General features: G+C 38.8%; 1 protein-coding gene across 1 annotated transcript; it reads right to left on the reverse strand.

Moving 5' to 3' along the window:
* Nucleotides 1-95: 95 nt before the first annotated feature.
* LOC143281797 (eukaryotic translation initiation factor 3 subunit D-like) lies at nucleotides 96-16,396 on the reverse strand. The gene is made up of 14 exons (XM_076587086.1): nucleotides 16,239-16,396; nucleotides 12,851-12,896; nucleotides 12,088-12,221; nucleotides 11,677-11,765; nucleotides 10,297-10,366; nucleotides 9,804-9,925; nucleotides 9,159-9,291; nucleotides 8,516-8,794; nucleotides 8,049-8,131; nucleotides 6,704-6,833; nucleotides 6,184-6,326; nucleotides 5,599-5,791; nucleotides 4,929-5,025; nucleotides 96-2,035 (listed from the first exon to the last, which is right to left on the reverse strand). The coding sequence occupies exons 1-14, from the start codon at nucleotides 16,359-16,361 to the stop codon at nucleotides 2,016-2,018; spliced, it is 1,662 nt and encodes a 553-aa protein (XP_076443201.1). The 5' UTR covers nucleotides 16,362-16,396; the 3' UTR covers nucleotides 96-2,015.
* Between the last annotated feature and the right edge of the window lie 6,142 nt (nucleotides 16,397-22,538).

Raw genomic sequence — 22,538 nt, forward strand, 5'->3', positions numbered from 1 at the left:
ATGAAGTGTTCTTTGTGTCTTATATTCTTTACTTACAAACTGTTATTTAATAATCACACTATCACACTTGCTCACCAAACCATATTAGATATGGATGTCAGAACTTGTTATTTATTTCTTGTAACCACCATCAGTAACAGTGTGACAATCAAAACACTTTCTGTCATCCACTCTCAACAGTCCATCTTACAAAGCTATGTTGTAAATACGACAAGAAAAAAAGTAAAATAAAAGGAGGAAATCGATTTAAAAAACAACAACAAAAAACCAAGCCATCACTGACAAAATCATCTTTCATAAAGTATCCACCACACCCTTTGAAATTAGTAAGAACTGCCAGTCACACAGACACGCTTGTAAGAGGATAAATAATGTTCAACAGTATGCAGTCTCTCAATTTCAGTTTCAATTTAAAAGTGTCACAGTGTGGGGCTTGACCCATGTACACCACACTGTGTATGCTGTTGAACACACAAACACAAAAGAAAAAGACAGATTCCTGACCTTTGCAAAAATCAGACATACTGATCAAGCCTTGAGAGCCCATGCTAAAAAAAACACTACACATTTTACAAACATTACATTTAACCAGTAGAGTGCCTATAAGATGTCAGCTGGCGTCCTACAAAAACTGTTGCCAAAGTGCTTAATAAGACATCCACTGACGTCGTGCATATGTTAAGATTTTACCTTTATTGAAGTTTGGTTCAATTCACATAAACAGACTCTGAACAGTTAGTTTGATGTGTTGGATTATAAAAATACTATTTAAATGAACATACATCAGGTAGAAGACCCCTTTCTACTCGATAATAATTTGCTAACTGACCATGTGACACATGCATGGAAAAGGGGTTGCATCATGTGCAAAAAAATGCGTTGAAAACTGTGTCCAGTAGCGCAAATAGTCGCAGTCAGCAGATATGCACAATTCTGAAAGCTCTGCTTGTGATTATGGACAGCTATCGCGATGGAGAAGGATCTCTCTTGTCTGATGATCAAGGAGGTGTGGCTTTTGGGAAGAGTGTTCTCACATTTCAAAGCAGACAGATTTTCTTGAAATGCTGCACTGGCCATGAAACACGTGCTTTTGTTTTGGATAACTTGTTTGAAGAGGTGGCAAGCTGTATGCACAGCAGACACTTTAATCGGCCCACGTGCAACTTGAAAGAAGTGAACGTCATCAAAGGACTTCACCCTCTCACTTGCAAACGCTCTTTGCTGTCAAAAATCTTGCCAGCTCAGTTTCTGAGACTGTGATTGACATTTTACATTGACTTTACCCACCTTTGTCATTGTTGGGGCAGTGATTTACTTACATGTCTGCACAAGCTATGATTTGTTTTCATAAACTTATAGCCCGTTTTAATTTCTTCTACAGGTATAATCTGACAATAGGCATGCTATTTCTAGCTGTATTTTGTTTCTTTTCTTAAAGGATGTCATTATGTAGAGGTGGAAATAGACTTTTTTGTTGCACAAAAATTATTTTTTTTGTTGCACAAAAATTATTATCTTGACTTTTTATGCCTGAACAGTACCTACAATCACCCTAATTGGGGGAAAAAGCCCAAAAGCAGTGTCTACACTCATTTTCCTTCACAAAAACGTTCACTTTCTTTCTGTATCGGCCACAGCTTTTGTGCTAGAATTTTTTGTATACTCCCAAATCCTCAAAATTCCTTGGCAAGGGGAGAGCACTTTTTTTCTTTTCTTTTTTTATACAAAATTGTCTGGCACTCAACTGGTCAAATATACATATTATACTATACTACACCAAGACGCACAAATGAAATAAGCAAAAACTAACTAATCTTCTTTACAGTATTTTTTTCTGACTGACACAACTGATCATCAAACTCTTTCCAGTCCAGCCAAATACACAACACAAAAACAGAATCAACACATATCCACAAGAAGAAATCTTGACACAGATAAATCCACAGGAAAATTTTGGTTTTTCAGCACTGCACTGTGGGGTTACACAAAGTTCTGTCTGCTTCCAATGGAGATGTCTACTTGGCCTCTGCCTCTTCTGCAACAACCAAACATTCATCATAACTTATAAGAAATCTAATTTAGGTTATAGTAAAACTATGAATGTCATGTTTTGAAAAGTTTTAAAAGCAAATCATAAAACTGATTAACAAAAAATGTGAGGTATTAATGAAAACAGACGATATGCTTAAACTGTAGGGTTTTATCAATCAATATATACAGAAAGAACAACACAAGACATTAATATTAAGTGATTTTTAAAAGCTTTTTTTAAAAACAGTTTGGCAGTTTTGTACTAATTTGTAGGTCATTCACTGAATGAAAGTTTCCTTAAAAGTGAAATGTCAATTACTGAAAAGAAAGGGTTAATAATATGTTTACGAAAAGGAGAAAAACCTAAAAAATATCTGAAAAAATTGGAGGCCCATAGCTCTCTTAAATGTGATTTATAAAATTGGATCAAGTTGTATTGCTAACCATATAAAATCAGTTTTACCAAAAGTAATTAATGAAGATTAGTCAGGATTTGTATCAGGTAGGTATATTGAAGACAGTATTATAACTATATATGACATCAAATATTATTTAGAAGAAAAAGAAATTACCTGGCCTATTAGTTTTAGTTGATTTTGAAAAAGCACTTGATTCAATTAGCTGGACATAAATGAATAAAGATTTGAAAGAATTTGGCTTTGGAGAAAGTGTTTGTAAATGGATCTCTGGATCTCTACATTTTATGAAGACATAAAAGCATATGTAATTGTAAATGGAAAACTATCCACAAATTTTGAAATAGAAAGAGGCTGTTGTCAAGGAGACCCAATATCTCCATACCTGTTTGTGTTTTGTGCTGAAATATTAGCAAATAGGGTAAGAGAAGATAAAGATATAAAAGGTGTGAGAATGAGAATAGCATACACAGAATTTAAGATAAACCAATTTGCCGATGTCGTGATAACATGACATTCACTTTTAGAAGGAAACAGAAATTCACACAAAAAAACTTTTTGAAATCTTTAACGAATTTGAAGATATTTCTGGACTGAAATTAAATCATGAAAAAACATTAAATGTGTGGTTAGGTAACAAAAAGAATTCTACAGTCAAATTTTCAATTCATAAGAACATGGAATGGAATCCTACAAGATTTAAAATACTGGAACTCTGGTTTACAATCAATCTTTCACAAGTTACAGCAATGAATTCAGAAGATAAGTACCTTGAAATTAAAAACCTATTTATAATATGGTTACAAAGAAATCACTCCTCTAGGAAGAGCTGATATACTCAAATCATTAATCCTATCAAAATTAATATACCTCTGGATACTACTTCCGAACCCACCAAACGGTTATAAAATTACAAAAAATGTGTTACCAATTTGTATGGGACAAAAAACCTGACAAAATTAAAAGAAAATATTCTGTTCATAATGCTGAGAAAGGGGGAATAGGAATTCCAAACACTGAGGTATACATGAATGCATTAAAAGTAGCGTGGATCAGAAAGGTGATCAAAGGGACCCCAAAGTGGATGGAAATCATGCAATCTCTAAACCCTGAAGTAAATGATATCCACAAAGCTGGTCCGAAATTGTTTGGAAAGAGAAAATTTAATGCATTTTGGAAAGATGGGTTGTTTGTTGTTTTTTTTAACATACAGCATATACAAAATTTGGTAAAAAGGTCCATTTAAAAAATGGTAATGAATTATTAGCTGAACCAATATTTCAAAATGGTAAATTCAAGATTAATCCAAATGTCAATCAAAAGACATGGTGCACAACAGTACTGTTTTAGTGAAAAATCTTGCGAACAGCAATGGTGAGTTCTTAACATATGGGGAATTGTTAGACAAATTCAGGATCAATGCACATTTTTTGGAATACATAAACTGCCTTAAATCAGTTAAGGAGTAAAAAAAAGAAAAAAAACAACAAAATAATATCTGACATAACAGTGACTCATTTACAAAAACAGTGCAGTTGTTACTCAGTGTGACAAAAGGATCTAGAACATATTACAACATTTTACTTGAGGACACAGAAATATCTGACACCAAACCATTCGTAAACTGGGATCGAAAATTAGATATACAGACGGACTAGAAAGTAGTACTAAAAAAAATCAAAAGAATAAAAGAAGTAAAGTTAAAATGGTTGCAAACAAAAATATGTTACAGAATCTTTGTGACTAACAGCATATTAAGAAAAATGGGTATTGCACAGAGCAACAGGTGCAATTTCTGTAACAATGAGAAAGATGCAACTGAACATTACCTATACAGTTGTCGTTACTCTCGATCTTTTTGGGAAGAACTAGAATATATTTGAAGACAAAAATGAACACATATGACCAGATTATTGTTTGATATTGATTTAATTCTATTTGGTACAAACAGAATCATTACAACCGATGAAGTAATGCTCTGTAATTTTTTTTAATTTTTATTAATATGTGAATGGGGAAATTTTAAAAAAATGAATATGTGATCATCATGGATTCAGTTTCTTGCTATCACCCTAAAGTCAAACTTGACAAGTTATAGGAAATTTCTTCCTAAAATTATGTTTAAGTAACATACTTACCGTGACCCACTAGTGCAGACTCCGGCATGGGTCTGACATTCCTGTCCTGTGCAAACTACTATCCGCCTATGCGGAGAAAACAAAAGTAGCCACGGCTGATAACCTCCCGGAAGTAGGTAACCTCCCCTTTGGCCCCCTGACTAGCACCCTCTACCTGACGCTTAATAATATGTAACAGTTTTGTTTGTTTTTTGTTTTTTAACTCTTTGTGACCGGCAACATATGACTAATGTTCTTGCTCTATGCATCACATTCCTCTAACACAACCCCTTAAAGCATGGCTCGAGCTGCCCTTCTGCTCCTTCCCTCTCATCAAAAAAAGAAAAGAAAGAAAAGTACTTACCCTCTGACTCAGACTCATCATCATCTTCACTTGAAGAGTCATCTTCGTCATCAGATTCAAAGGTATGATCAGGAATATCATAGATGCGGACAACGGGCTGAAAATATAAAAATAGATATTACCATACACTGCCATCATTTGAAAAACAGAAAGAAAGAAAAAAGCCTACTTATTCCCCTCATTAATGGGCATACTAATGGCTTCCAATGGATTGTCTTCCCATGAGACTTGTTACAGAACCAACACAAGTATATACAAACTTCTAAGTTTACCTTGAAGAAGTATTTTTGTACAATAAATGGATATGTCAAGTGATGTGTGTCCAATGACATTTTTTACATAGATATTCACATGGTAAAACAATGTGTTGCCAATGTACATTTACATGCAGTAATTGTCACAAAATGTCTGTATATATGACCTTCTCACAAGAAAAGGTGAAATTATTTCCTGTGTTAAATAACACAAAAAAAAAAAAAAAAAAAAAAAAAGTTCTATCATGCCACCTTAAGAGTCAATATATAAAACATAATTTTGCAAACTTGAGAACACACAAGTTTGGTTACATGATAACAATTGGAAATTAACCTGAACACTTAATGTCTATAATACGTGGATCTCTACAAATAGGAAGACAACAGATCAACCGAAAAAGGCAGAAGGTGCTGACCTTGTTGGGGTCCTTCATGATGAGGTATTTTCCCTCCTTCAGCTTCATGCAGGTGTCCACAATGCAACGCAGGATGCCCCAGGCGTTGTCCATGTTCAGGTTGATCTGAGCAGCAAACTCTGTGGGCTTGAATTGCTGAGTGCCCAGAATCACGTGCTTGGCTGTGTCCTTCACATGCTGACGTGATACATACCTGTGCAACATTGTCATATTGTTTTTTTTTTTTTAAACAATCTGGAACATTTTGTCATTTCTCCCTAAAAAAAACAAAAAACAAAAAAAAAAAAAGGCTTTATTGCTGCAGATTCTGGTGTGGTTTATTACACATACATAACAACCAAGTATAACACATGCACAAACAAGCACCACTCCCACCTCAAAAACCAGTGAAGAAGCAATATTCTATGTATCATTTTTAACAAAACATTCTTCTTTAGAGAAGTACTCTTTTGGCCAATGTGACTAATTCTGTCAGTAATAGAAATAAAATATTTATATAAAAAAAGTCTGCTTCAATAAAAGTTTGAACAATTACCTTATAAAACAAGACTTTCACAAGAAGCATTCTCAGCAGCTTCAGCTTACCCAAACTTGATCTGGTCCGAGCCAGCCAGGATGGCTGACACGGTCCACTTGGCCAGTTTACAGCTGTTGTTCTTCAGCTCTGTGGCAAGCACGGCACCACGCTGACTGTCCAGACGACTGCGCCAGTCCACACCACCTGAGAACTGTCAAATCACAACCAAACACCATGAACAGTCACTGGAAGGCAGTAATGTGCAATGAAAACGCCTATGAACATGACACCATGCATTTTCAATGTGCAAAGTCAAACACAATGAGAAGCAATCTTTGAAATCATACTGAGGACAGTGTCCCTGTCATATCATCAGGCAATAGCAATTAAACACCTGAATATACCCTCCCTCCTAACCTGGATACAGTGAACCCACAGGTGCCTATATTTACAAACAGCAGCAAAACATGAAATAACCAATAGAATGAGCAAAGATTTTGTATCCTCAAACAGCATTTCACCTTTCTCTCCAATCTCCAGCCATTTCCAAGCCATTCATTTATCCTTTCATCCAGATCAAGTACTCACCCTGGAGTCCCATTCGTTGAGGGACTTGACATTGATGAACTGTTGTTCATTGTTGGGCCCATACATCACAGCATCATGCTCACAGCGTGCTATGAGCACAATGTCATTTCCAAGGTCCCACTTGCGGTACCTGTAACAAAGGACAAGATCAGGTATTCAGAAAAAGAAGAACCAATCCATCTGGTGAAATCATGAAGTTATTTCTTCTCCTTGTATAGGACTATGTGGGAAATGATGAGAAGGGGAGATGCTAGAGGGAATTAAATGTTTGCAAAGTAGCACAACTGCAGCATTCATAATGCTGTCAAACTATATCAAAAACATTTCTAAAAGCCTTTTGAAACTGCCACTGTTTGTTTACATTTCGTTTTGGTAAATATTTAGAGTTTTCTTCTGTTACCCCTTTGTTTACACTCAATAATACATTTGCAGGGGCCCAGTTCATTTATTAAACTTCCACCTATTATATGACATAAGCACTGTTTAAAGTCTCGAAAAGAAAAAGAAAAAAAAAAGGAAAAGAAACAACAAGGAAGTACAGAATATGATTTTGGCTACAATGCGTCTCCAAGTGTCCCTTCCCATTTTCTACCTCAACATCCCCTCCCCTAACCAAAAAGGCCAGAATGCTTAACATGCAATTCTGGGGAAAACAAGGAAAAATTTAGATCAAGAAAAGCACCCATGGCAAAAAAATCACCTTTACTTTGCATTCATCTGGCAAAGAAAACAAACATTTTTTTTTTTTTAAACTAAAAGAGAAATTTCTATTACAATTACATACTGCATTTTAAAACCAACATGACGGGCACACTCGCCAAGTGGTTAAAGCATTGGACTTTCAATCTGAGGGTCCCTGGTTTGAATCTCCGTAATGGCGCCTGGTGGTTAAAGGGTGGAGATTTTTCTATTCTCCAAGGTCAACATATGTGCAGACCTGCTTGTGCCTGAACCCCCTTTGTGTGTATACGCAAGCAGATCAAATACGCACGTTAAAGATCCTGTAATACATGTCAGCGTTAATTGGGTAAAGGAAACAAGAACATACCCTGCATGCACACACCCCAAAACGGAGTATGGCTGCCTACATGGCTGGGTAAAGAAACAGTCGTACACATAAAAGCCCACCTCGCATACATATGAGTGAACGTGGGAGTTGCAGCCAACAAATGACAAAAATGAAAAACAAACATAAATGTCTTCTAAAAACAAAAAAACAAATTATCTGCTATGCAATATCATAAGAGTACTTCTGAGGATGAATACAGTTGTGGCCCTAATATTATTGCTCAAATCACTACCTGTCAGGGGGGAAAAAAAAAAAAAGGGAAAAAATATCCCTTACCTGTATCCCACTGAAGCCACTTCAGTCTCTTCATCTTCTTGAACAAAAGGATTCTTGTTCTCAAACGCATACTTATCCTCACCCTGCAACAAATTCTGTGACCATAATAATTTGTACAGAGTAATGACATATACACAAAGAACATAAGCGTTTTGGGTTTTTTTAACGAGTATGCAGCAGTGAAAGCACAAACACATATACACACGCAAGTGCACAAACTCACACGCACAGTTCTGAAACACACACACACATACACACAAATGCGCACATACAAGAATGTAAGGAGACAGTAGACAGACAAGAATGAAGGAGAGAGGTTTAGAAAATCTGCATGTGTTTGAAAACGCAATGAGCATTCTCCAAAAAATAAGAAATGTTTTCACAAATAGAGCAAGCTTAACAAAGTTAGAAAAAATTTTTTTTTTGTATTATTTGGATGCAGATGGCTACACCTCCAATCCACTGACCGGTTTGAGGACTTGCTGAGAGAAGTTGTGGTTGATGAAGGTGGCCTCCAGAGCCAAGTTGCGGGGAGAGTTGATGCTGTTTCCTTCGTCCTGCGGGGGCTCTGTGGCCGTCTCGCTCACGGTCAACAGGTCAAAGTCAGAGTCGTCTCTCTTGTCAAAGAATAGTTTGTTGCCCACACGCTGAATGACAATGTCCCAGGAGTAAGAGGAGCGAGTGCAGCACATGATGGTGGCCAAAATGGCGTCAGTGGCAAACACATTCCCCTGTGTCTTGGCCAGCTGTGAAAATGCAACAGCCATGATTATAGTCAGTATAATCCAGAGGATTTTGTGTCACTTCCGACAACCTACTATAGCCACTAAAAACTGAGTCATTCCAAAAGCAAAAAAGGTACAACTCAGAACCCATAATCAAATTTTATAACTCTATTTCAGCAATAAACCACACAATGAGTAAATACTGTTGTCGTTCTTGTAATAAGGACCACACAAGTTGGACTACTGTTAATGAAGTATACTTTCATTGTGAAGTATATGATCACACACTTTTTCATTCATTTGTATTAGGCCAGCAAAAGAAAAGAAAGATACAAACAAACAAACAAAAACCCCACCCTACCTTGACAAACTGATATGTATTTACCTGACGGATGACAGGATCATCTGTCGTGGTCACTTTATGGAAGATGCGGTTGATGCGCTTCAAAGGCTTCTCATTCTTTGTAGTCACACGGTCGTAGGTCTTGTCATAGATTTCCATACCACCACAGCGCATCCTGTAAAACACAACACATCAATGTATGTATGCCTGATCTGAAGATTCCCCATACAGTTCTGGCTGCATGAAAACACATCTATATAAACAATACAAATAATTATATCCAATGTTGATAGTCAAACAGCACCAACAGAAAAAAAGAAAAACTCTTCATTATCCAACTTACCCATATAATCGTATGATATGTACCTGTCAAATTTGCAATTCTGTGATAAATCCAAGGAAAGCTTTATACCCATTGATTGAGTGATAACTACTGTGTTTCCAAGCTGTTAAGCCATTCCATCAAAAATTATTATGTGAGTCATCCTTTTCATAAAAATGTCAAAATGATTGAATGGGGGGCATTCTCTGCATTATTTTATAGTTTTCACCTTGATTTCACAGTTTAACCTAAAAGACAAAAACAATCTTTTGAAACAGTGTTATATAAAAGAAAGCAAGCTACAAAGTAACAACAACAAAAAAGAAGACAAAACAAGAAAGTTCCAACAGCACAAAGGTACTCACAAATCTTCAGCGTCTTTGATGTCAGGCAGGTTGAGCTTGGTGAGACGAGGGAAATCCATTTCCTCCACCACAGGCCAGTCATCTTTGATTTGCACTGAGGCATCCCGGTGCTTCATTGGGGCCTGGGAGAAGCAGTTTTTGTTGTTTATTATCATTCCAAAACCTCATGTGATGGTAAGTAACATTTCCAAACAGCTAAACAAACAAAATATTAACAGCCACAAAAACAAAAAGGAAAAAAAAGAAAGACTAGCAACCGAAAAAAGGTCACATTCAGTCATAAACTATCAGTTCAGGTATGTGTCATATGTACTCAAAAGTCAAAACACTTTTTACCTTCTGAATCTTTTTTTGTGCAAAGATTTTCTTTTTTCTGGACACAAGAATGGAAAAATACATGAAATCTATTAGACAATTATCAAATCAGTTTTAAATGTAATTGGCTGAATTATTGCTGGATTCGTAGTGAAGGTGCTTAAAGTTAATTTCCTACCTTGTTCCTGTTCTCTTGCATCTGCTTTCCGAACTGTTTCTGCCATTTTTTCAGCATCCTCTGACGATCACTGCAAAGAAGACAAGATATTATTGATGAGATTATTTTTGTTGTACAACTGACAAAGATATTTTTTAATCATTCAAAATAAACAATTCATTTACTGCTTGAAAAGAAAGGTATTATTAAATGAAAACTTTCAGAAACCTCAGGGTATCTAATATCTCAAATGGAAGGTTGAACATGATTAACATCCCAGGAAATGTTTACTATAAAAACAAAGAAATCACCATAAAAACAAAGAAAAAGGCCAGTATCGTACGTTAACATTTTGTATTTGTAATTACTGCATATAACATGTGATTTTTTTTTTTTACTGCCCCATCATCTGTACCGTTTCAGTGGCATTGCTCCCACGCCGCTCATTCCAAGTCCCCTAAACACAGCCCCCCCCCCCCCCCCCACACACACACCCCCCCCCCATCCGACCCTTCCTCTCCCTGGGTTCATCTGTCACACTCCCAGCATTGGCAGTCTCCAGGGATCGATGTTAGGTTGCCAGGAGGCCACACACCAGAGGAGACCCTGCACTGCTGCTGAGTCACTTCAGTGGTGTTCAGTGGTGCCTGTTCTGATTTAACGTACTTAGAACACCACTTACTAAGCCCTCTACTAACGACAATAATGGCTAAGTCGCGGAGCCAGACTGAGTGAGCCTCCCTCCCAGATCGTAGATCGCCACCACGTCCCTCCAACAACAGACCCCCATGAATCTGCCGACACTGAAGACACTGACAGGACTCACCCCAAGCACGGTAGTGGAAGGGTATCGAAACTAACGTCACCAAGAGAACAGGGCATGAAAGGCCACAGACTTTGGGGCTGTTTTCTTTATATTGATGATTTTGAAGGAGGAAGAGGATGACAATGACGATGTTGCTATGGAGGTCCATTTTGGTTTGGGACTACATGACAAGGCTGTATTCTACGCTTCCTGTCATAATGATATCCCAGCTTCAACCAGGCCTGAGAGATACAGACACTTGCAGTGTTGGTCAGGTAATAAGAGCAACACACCCTAAGACACATCAGTGAAGTGGATGATACTCGACTGTGTGGTCCCAGTCTCCCCATTTAAGCCCATAGCACACTCAACTCTGGGCAGGAGGTGGCCGTGGGCCGAAAAACCCACCTCATCTGGGATTCAAACCGCGTCCTCCCAGCCATCAGTCTGCAACTCTAGCCACTTTACCATGGCGAAAAAAAGTTAATACCTGACATCACTCAACTACCAACAATCCCAACTACCGCCACAACACTAAAAAATCATTTCATTGGAAGTGTTTCCAGTTTAAAGAAAAAAAACAAAACACCACTGACCGTTCCCTGTTCTTCTGGGTCTTTGTGAGCACCTGCATGTTAGCCTGGGCTTGCTGCTGCCGCCGTTCTCTTTCTCGACGCTGTTTTGTCTGAAATCATTGTCAGTTTTCACCTGCTTAGACCATGCATGTTTCATAGACTGAGTGATTTACAAACACTGTAATTTGTACAGATATACATGCCATATGTATGCACACAAAGGTTCTATATATCTGTGCTTGTATTATAATATGCAAGCAGGACCAAGCATGTACACTTGTGCTGTTGTTTTTTTAAGTTTGTCAGTCACAAGACAGTCCTTGTCACCATGACACAAACTTACTATGGTTATACACGACAACTGACGACAAATGTGATTCTTATTCGGCAAATGGCCTCAAGAGTTGTTTCAGTGCAGTAAATAAATAGTACCTGCTGAAACATGCGGCGACCTCGTTGGTAGAGGGGTCTCTGCACCCTGGCTGTGTCCACCAGCTGGAAGGAGCTCTCATCTTCTTCATGATAATATGCATACTGGCTGCCGCCAAAGGCCGAGTTGTACTTTCCTGTTCATATCACCAATCACATTAATTCATTTCACCAAAAATGATCAGTAATGATTCTGTGTAAATGTGTTCATCGAAAAACTTTGATAAAAAGAAAATAAAAAGAAGTCTTTAAAAAATGTTTTCTATTCCACCAGCTAAAGTTTCCGAATAATAATTAAATGTGTGTGTGTGTGCATGTGTGTGCATGTGTGTGTGTGTGTGTGTGTGTGTGTGTGTGTACACTTGTGTTTGGTGAATTTGGATATTCTGAGATTTACTGGTAAGTCAGAACTCTGACTGGGTTATTCAAATCTTAATTTGTGAATGATAAAGTGGTTTTACAAAAGTAATGTATGCATGTGTGATATTACATGTGATGTGTGTTTCAGTACAGAAATATGCGATAAATTTCTTCTTCATTCATGGGCTGCATCTTGCACTTTCACTCATATGCACAAGTGGGCTTTTTGTAAAAAAAAATTTCAGTATGAGTGTTTGTGAAAAACAGACCATTTAAAATTCAAACATTGAAACAGCATTCCACATGATATTTAAAAAAAATTCTTATATGTTATAGTATATTACATGTACAGCCACTACAGACATAGGGGGTAATCAACATCTTGATGACAAAGTCAAACTCTTACCCAGATATCTCTTGTCCTGGTAAGTTGCACCAGTCCAGTCTGAAACCTACAAAAAACAAAACAAGATTGTCAATATCTCTTATGTGTAAAGTAGTATTCAGCTAATATATGAAAAACAGAATATGTAATTACACATTACAGAACTCTCCTTCTGAGTCCAAAGAAGTTAGTGTGGGGGTGTATGACACTGACAGGTTGGGTTGCATGGACATGGACACATCTCTTGTCTTTGCAGCAGGGGATGGAACTTGGATCTAAGTCAAAGTGTTTTTTATCAAGTCATTCTGATTTTTATAGATACAGATCATGTGCTCTCCTTCCTCAAAGATCAGAGTTACTTTTGGCATCCATTCAATTAGATGGAAGCATCCCATTGAAAATGGACGACTGCAAGACTGCTGTTAAGACTGGTGCCATAGTATAGGTTTCATGTCACTGATCGGTCATGGATGCATACCTTTTAAAATGACCCATCAATGTGGCAGCAGTCAGTCACTTGACTCATTAATTTTTTGTTTTCTCCTACTCTCCTGCAAAAAAATAATGATTGCAGTTTCTAACTGAGAAAAACAGATCATTACTGTTGTTGCTCTGCAGTTCCACATCAGCAGATGAATATCATGAAAAAAAAAAAAAAAAAAAATCATCAAAACTTGGTACCTAGCTTGGAAAGGAAATATGAGGTGTGCTTTCACAAAAGAATCGTGGCTTGTGCATCGTGAACTGCAGTGGAATACAGTGCCAGTTTAGATTTTTACTTTCCTGCCAGTCTCCTGATTCAAACTGAAGATGGCTGTAATGCAAAAAGAACATTCCACCATAATAAATCATTATCAGTATCATGGAGCATGCCGCTGAAAGCTGCCTAAAGATGAGAAAGATCAAATGAGTGTTCATAATAGTTGTAATCTCTCCATTCTGTACACATCTGTAGAGTCTGAATCGAAAGATTTCTTTGGCGTTCATGGGCATTACCTGTTTCCTTCATTGATATTATGCAAGTTGTGGCACATTCAAGTAAAATCAAGATCCGATCAAGATATGCTGAAGCACACTTTTACATGCATGACCAATTCTATTTATAGTATTTGCGCAACCATATTTTGTTTCAAGATGTGTTCGTGTTTCCATAACCCAACTCACGCGTGACATAAGACAATACTGGATATGTAACATAATCTTTAAAGTGCATTAAAACTTCTTCCTCTGTGTGTTTGTGTGTTTGTGTGTGTGTGCACGCGCGCGTGTGTATATATATATATATATATATATATATATACAAGAATGGAAACTGGAATTAAACAGGTCTACACATTACGCTGGCATGCTATTGGAGGAAATTTTAAAGACATTTTGCAACTGTGGAGGTGTTCAATGGATTTCCAAAAAGCAGAGTAAAGTGATTTCCTAAAACAATGGTATAAGACAAACACATGTGACACATGTTGTAGAGCTGATTTCTTTAGCTGAACTGCTTTGCTTTACCTTCTACATTTTTCTTTGTATTAATTTGACCGTAAAGTAGTGTTTCTGCATTGCATAAAACGTTCAGTCATGACTATGCTCTCTTTTCCATGTTATTCATGACATAGCAAACACTGGCATAGTCTCTACACACCATCACACACATACACTTGTATTACATATAGAAAGTGTGTAAACATTTTACACACCAAGTGTGATGGACAAAACAGATTCAGTTACAAATTATGGGTGTGGGGTGGCCAGATGGGGGTGCCTGGGGCAGGAATAAGGGGTTGTTTTTCCTGACCCATTAATTTTGAAAATGACCTATTGATTTCATGGTGATCCAGTCAAATGACTAATGGTGTCCTGAACCAAACCAAAACTCTGGTGCTCATGATTGTTGTTATTAAGATTGATGATAATTCTGATGCTAGCTCTTTCACTGGTTTCAGGGGCTGATGATGTCTGGTCCACTGGCTTTGCTGGCCTGCAGCTATGGCTTCAGAAAGTCCAGAACTATGCTGCTCGTCTTGTCTTTCGTTCCTGAAATTTGATCATGTCTCTCCTCTCCTTCATGCTTTACACTGGCTCCCAGTATAAGAAAGAATTATTTACAAAGTCGTTTCTCTTTGTTTCAAGTCCATTGAGGCTTCTGGTCATCAATATCTTTCTGATCTCATTCCTCCTTACATACCCTCACATCAACTCCGCTCTTCTTCTAACACTTGCATGCTTAAGATCCCCCCTGCTCAAACCAAAACATATGGTCAATGCTGTTTTTCATTCCAAGCCCCCTTTCTTTGGAATCAACTTCCTCAGCCTCTCCATCACTCATCTTCGCTGCAATCTTTCAAATCCAGTCTGAAGACCCACCTTTTCCCAACCTGATTAATTCTCTGTTTCTCAACAGCTCATCCCTTTCCAGTATGAACTAAAATGACTATTTCTGGGTGAGTTTTGATAGTTTCAGAATTTGCTGGTAGTATATTTGACTGTGTACTATTTATGATTGTGTGCTATGACATGTGCATGTGTGTGCATGTGTTTGTGTGTATTGTGGATGTGTGGGGGTGGGAGTGGGGGTAGGGGGGATGAATAATCTTTAATGATGTTTGGTATCTTGTGTTCAATTTTTCCTTTTGGATATTTACATATGTGTTTGTAAATGCCTTGGGCTTATTTTCAAGATTAGGCGTAAATGCTCATAATAATAATACTAGTTTTCTCACATCCATCATTAAAGCCTGCATGCTTCATCTGGTATTTCCAGTAACATTCCTCTGCAGAGCTCACTCTTTATCTTCACTGAGGACTGACTGGAAATGCCCCATCAGAATCTCAGCCTGCAATGATGGTTCTAATTTCAGGCATCTGTCAGCCCGTAGTGGAGCCACACCTGCATATGTACCCAAATCTGATTACTTTTGATTATATATACTGAAAATATGGTGTCCTCTGACATGCAAATAAGTCAAAAATTGACTAAATCTGAGAAAGAAGCATTAAAATCCAAACAAGGGAGATTTATCATATATACTGACAGAACGGTCTGTAATCACTCAAGCGACCAAGACTCCAGTCATTTTTGTCTGAAGCCTCTTCCTCAGATCCAACCATCACACTTGGCCGTTCCCATTAATTTTGTAAGTTCTAACATGCGGCTATCCCGTAGTATCCGAATGTAGAGTTCTAATACGTAATAGGAATACAGGTAATAGTTCCATTCTGATTCATTCTTTTCCATGAGGAACTAATTCCCACCATGCACATAAAGCAGAAATAAAACGTTTCTTCATATTGTACTATGTACAACACAAGCTATTGCTCACTTATCAGTTATGGGGTGTCAAGTGTTGGTTTCAACCCGAACGTTCTTCAGGCCATACGCAGGCATTATTTTTCAAAGTATTTCAATCTTTACCTTTCCTAGACGAACATCCTTTGAAAATGGCTGGTATGGAAGATCCTTGTACATTTCAGGCATTATACAAGGACCCCATCCATCTGGATTGTCTTGAATCTGCGGTGGATCGAACCGTGCCATGTTGCCGTCATGCACCGGAATATGGCGGACACCTTTTGACTAAATACCACACAATAGCGAACAACTATTCTTTAAGGTATATTTTTAACCAAAACCAACCAAACAAATTTGAAACATCCCAAAATTATTCACATGCACACGGACTTTAACTTAAGTCCTCGCAAAATAAGGAAAATTTCCTTGTAAACACGTAAAACACACACACACACACACACACACACACACACACACACACACACACACACACACACACACACACACACACTGACTGACTGAAACCATTTACTGTCAGATTAACTGTTTGTTGTACTGACATTTTCGCAACCATTTGAATAAATATCAACTGAGCAACACAAAGAAATTCTAATGTGAGGGGAAAAAATATGAATTTAAAAAGAACATATTGAACAAATCAGGGGGGGGAAATATGAATTTAAAAAGAACATATCTAATAAATCAGTTTACCAAGTTTCATTAATATCATCATCTCAAAAATATTCAAACGCACACATAAAAAAATTATACTCGCATACGTGGATCCCCCACCCTCTCCATACATACATGCATGCATGCACACAAACGCCCATTTAAATCCCCCCCCCCCCCCCACCTCATTCCCCTACCCACTCACTCACACATACACTCACACTCATCCTGTCTCTCACTCTTTCTCATTAAATTAAGGTTTCGTAATGTAATCAAGACGACATATTACATGTTACAGTCGAACAGTTCCACTAATTAGAATAATGGGAACTTTGCTCTACAAGTAAATCTGACGCTATCACCCAAAAAGAAACACTGCTCTGGATTAAATAAAACAGAGGGGAAACTCCGCAGCATATAATATATAAAGGGATGAAACAAATTAGAAAAACCGACCAATTGGATGGCTTTTGATTAGGTCAACTGCGGTTTTTGTCAGAGACCTACCATTTTCTTTGCTTGGGTGAAAAACGCTGGACATGGCGAATGGAAGATTATAGGATGTAATCATATCATGAAGGGGTTTGAAATATAAATATGTATCTGGACATTCGAGCAAAAAATGCGGGATGTCAAGGGTCTTACCACAAATACATAGTGGTGACGGTTTAAAAAATCTGCATAACCATGCATTAGTTCTTAGCCTGTGTGTCAAGTTTCTTGTAGAAATTGATCCTGGGGGTGTAGTGCCTTTTCTTACTGGAAGAGAGAGATCCCACCAGAACTTCTGATTTGAGTTTTCTAAGAACTGTTTCTGTCTGAAACTCCAGATATATGTTGAAAGAATAGTACAGGCTTCAGAAACAGAAATAGGAATATTGTAATTGATTGAAACTGAATTGTTCGATGCCGCTTCCTTGGCACAAAATCGGCCATTTCGTTGCCACGAAGATTGGAATGTCCAGGAACCCACAAGAGTGAAATGTCAGTCAATCAGTCAGTCAGTCAGTCAGCATTCTCGTGGAAAGTGCAAGACATAGGGTGGATTGGGTGGGAATTGTTACATAGTCTAAACTGGATATTATCACTCAGTAACATTTTCGAAAGCTACATAACAATGCGCATGAACTTCAAGTACAATATTAGGACACACACACACATTATATATATATATATATATATATATATATATATATATATATATATATATATTATACAAGTCCATGGGCCTTACCCCTTCACCCCTCCTCATACGCTTTTGGCAAACACAAACGGTTACCGGTCGTTTCGCCCCCTTGTCAGTTCGCCCTGAACCAGTTCGTCCCCGTGCCGGCCGGTCCAGTTCGCACCCATACCACAGGTCGTTTCGCCCACGCATTCACGGTCGCGGTCGTTTTGCCCCCAACCAGTTCATGAAATATGAACGTTTGATTGTGTATTATTTTCTTTGAATTTGCGGAAGGCTAGTGGTGGTAATAAATCGCATCATAACCTCTGCTAAGTTTATCCCTCAGAGGGCCGGAAACAAGCCTGCTAAAACAAATAAGCCTACATAGCCTAGGATTATGAAACAAAAACAGTTTGGAAAAGTTAAGTTAAAAACCGTAAAACGACCGTGTAAGACTGAAGTATAGATCATATAGCAGAAGCCCACAACATGGAATCTTGGGTTTCTGATAATAGGAATATCATGTTGGCCAATGTATATGTATTTATAGGCCTATAGTTATCATTAACCTATAATAGGCCTACAGTGCATATAGTTTTTAAATCCTGTGTGTATGTATGCAAACAAAAACCGTGATTAAAAGTACACGGATTCTGTCTTTGTTATTGCCGCCGGCGACGACTCGGAGGAACCTCCGGGCACACTCACACACACACACACACACACACACACACACACACACACACACACACATTTCTCTCCGGCATTGGTTTAAATCGTGCATGCGACTGATATCAGTCCGTTAGCGATGTAGAACTATCTGTCTGAACCTCAGGCAGCCCGGCAGGGGCGAAACAACGGCAAAGGGGGCGAACTGACTTGGGGCGAACTCAGTGGCAATGGGGCGAGCTGGCTGGGGGCGAATTGACAACTGCACTGGGGCGAAACGACCGGTTTCCACATGAAGCACACTTGCATGAGCACATTGACGTAAGGGACACCTGCTGTGCTTGCGACCCATTCAGCTCAGTGTTGCGACCACCCGGGCTCCCAACCACCCCGCAATAATTCTTGTGCACAACTGCAGTTGCCGCACCAAGTGACAGCTTGAATAAAACACTGACCACGGGCACGAAAAAAATGTGAAATTCTAAAGGAAAACACGCCATGGCAGAAAACCAAACCAAAACAAAACAACAACAAATATCCACTAAAATGTACACTGACCAAACAAATCCGGCACACAAATGCATATCCATATGCACATGCATATGCACATTCACACAGACAGAGAGAGACAAGACAAGACAAGACAAGACAAGACAACATTCTTTATTTTCGAGGATAATAGATAAGCACTGGCGCTTTTTTATTTTTTTTATTATTTTTTTAAAAATCCAATCCCCGCCCTGAAACAGGGTCTACACTACACAATACTACATTATATACGTCATTGCACGCACTACACAATGCTGCTTAAAGTCATAGCATGCGAACAGAATACTATATAAAGGAATAAGCATGGTAATAACAAGACACACCGGCACACACACACACACACACACACACACACACACACACACACACACACAGAGACACACACACACACACACACACACACACACACACACACACACACACACACAAGCATGGTATTAATAAACGACATAGGGAAAAAAAACAACCATAGAGAACGCTCTCTCTCTCTCTCTCTCTCTCTCTCGCACACACACACACACTTACACTGACACTCATAAGCATACATTGCGTATCATGTGTTAACAAAATACTATACAAATGTGAATATGAAAGAGGAAGTCTTATAAAAAAAACAACAACAAACAAACAAAACAAAACAAAACAAAAACAACACGTAGCAATAACAGGGGGCAGGGGGAAAGGGGGGGGAGGGGATGCTCATTGCCAAAGGAAGCATAATTCAACGTATAAAATAGTATGAAAATAAAAATTTCACAGGTGAACGAGAGAGAGAGAGTGACATAGACAGACAGATAGACAGGGGGAGAGGGAGACTCAGAGAGAGAGAGAGAGAGAGAGAGAGAGAGAGAGAGAGAGAGAGATCGGAAATGAAACAATATCAACTAATGAATAGATAACCTCATATTACATGGAACATGTGATAGAGAACAGCAGGTCAGTAAGGAAAACAAAGTAACATGCATTGCAATCATCTAATCAACACACACACACACACACACACACACACACACACACACACACACACACACACAGGCACACACAGATATATATACAAACATACATACATACATGTATATAAGGACAGTGTGCATATCGGTACACATGCATCAATACATCGAATAAGATGAGAGAGAGAGAGAGAGAGAGAGAGAGAGAGGGAGAGAGAGAGAGAATCGATGAGAAGGGGGCAGGAGGGGGCGGGGGTGGGGGGGTGGGGGGTTTGGGGGGGGGGGGGGGGGGCGTCAGTGCGTGTGTGTGTGCAGCTGTATCTGACTTACACAAGATAAAAGCTTAACACACCCATACCCCATACACACACATGCGCGCGCACGCGCATGCGCGAGCGCGCGCACGCTCACACAAAATATGGGGGAAGACCACTGACCTATAAATACGATCTCAGTGGGGAGGACCGATATGTAAGGAGGGGATGTGATCACTGAGACAGAGGAAGCGGAGACAGACAGAGATATGAAAAGGAAGGACAAGAAAAGTAGAACAGATCGTGCTAAAAATCAATTAAGATCTCAACAGTACGGTAATGATCACAACTTGAGAAAATTATCAAAGGGTTGTGGCTGCCAGTGCGTGCATGCGCGTGCATGTGCATGTACATGTACATGTGTGTGTGTGTGTGTGTGTGTGTGTGTGTGTGTGTGTGTGTGTGTGTGTGTGTGTGTGTGTGTGTGGCATGTGCGCGCATGTTTGGGAGAGTCGAAAGAGAGAATCAACGACTGATGCGCGCGCGCGCGCGTGTGTTTGTGTATATGTGTGTGTGTGCGTGTGTATTTGTGTGTGTCGTAAACGGTGCATGCGTGCCTTGGAGAGAGAATTCCCTTTGAGAGAGAATCAATGCATAGAAATTCCTTATGTGTACGACGTATAGAGAAGGCTAAAAAAAAAAAAAATGCTTAAAAAAAAATTGTGTTGCCACTATCTTGGTTTGCGGTTTGCTCTTTTTCATGAAATGGGGGACAGGGGATGGGGGTGGGGCACCTATATCCGACATAGGATCCTCAAAACCTCGGGTATCGTGTTTTTTGTATTCTTACTAATTTTTTTTTTTTTTTTTTTTTTAATGTTTGTCGGTTTAATTCTTTACTATTTTTAACCTCCCTTTTTCACCTGACCCACCTCTCCCTCTCGAGGTCTGTCTTTCCTTTCTCCTCCTCCTCATCGTTGTTCATTTCGTCGTCGTCTTCTTGTTATCATTTATCTCTCACATATTCTCTCCCTCTCTTCTTTTTCCTGTATATCATTTTTTTCATCGCCTCCTACTTTTTTTTGTGGCTGAGGCACGGTGAAGTGCCTTCATTCAGAGCTGGTGGTGAGCACAGTTCATCAGTGACGATTATAATCAGTTGTTTGGTTGTTCTTTCAGGTGTCTGCGTGGCACAGTTGGTTAGCCGCCGAGCTCAATCAGAAAGTTGTGAGTTCGAGTCGTCCCCAAGGCTGAAAAAAGAAAAATATGCCCATTTGCACATGTACACAAGACGAAATGAGAAAAAAAAGGCACTGGCAGATAGAGCACCTCGCACTCAAGTTGCTCCAGAGCGGTACATGGGACGATGTGACAAGAACAGGAAAACCGATATTTGAATAGACACACTTCAGGGGATGAAGAATAGCCACACACATCGGGTGGAGAGAAAGCAATGACAAATGAAAATGTGCAGACAACTTATACGAGAAAAGGCGAAACACTGACGGAGACAGCATATAACTGACATAGGGAGAGAGAAAAGTGATTAAGCTCAGCGGAACACGTGGAAAGAAATAGCAAACGTTGACTCACAATCAACACGTGAAACACACAGGTGCCATTAACAGAGAAAGGTTTTACAAGTACGGGAAAGAAAGACAGAGTGGACAAACAGAGAACAAAAAAGAAGATGGAGAAAAAAGGCGACCAAGACAACGAAGAACAACAAACAAAACTGGATACAGACGGGACATTTAGGGGAAGACACACGTGCGCCGAACAATGTGCACGCTACACACATGTAGGCAAAACCAAAGCGAACGAAAAACAAAATAGACAGCACAATAGTAGATAAAATCCCTGAGTACTGACAGACAGACAAACAAAAGAGGAAGCAGTCGAACACTCGGTGAACCCGAGACAACTAGACGATAATAAATCAAATAAACCTGGAAGGAAACTGAGAGAGATACGAAAAAGTAACAATCGCACTGCTTAAAAAAACAAATGAAAGATAAAATAAAAGAGAAATCAAACAAAACAGATGAGTCACGGTGTAATGAAGCGAACAGGGAACACCACATAAGTATACACTACACATACCAATGAAAAAGTGACATTTTGGTCAGGCCGTACATTTTCCTCAACACTTCATACTCCA

This window comes from Babylonia areolata, chromosome 1 (assembly GCF_041734735.1).
Source record: "Babylonia areolata isolate BAREFJ2019XMU chromosome 1, ASM4173473v1, whole genome shotgun sequence".
Lineage (NCBI taxonomy): Eukaryota > Metazoa > Mollusca > Gastropoda > Neogastropoda > Buccinidae > Babylonia > Babylonia areolata.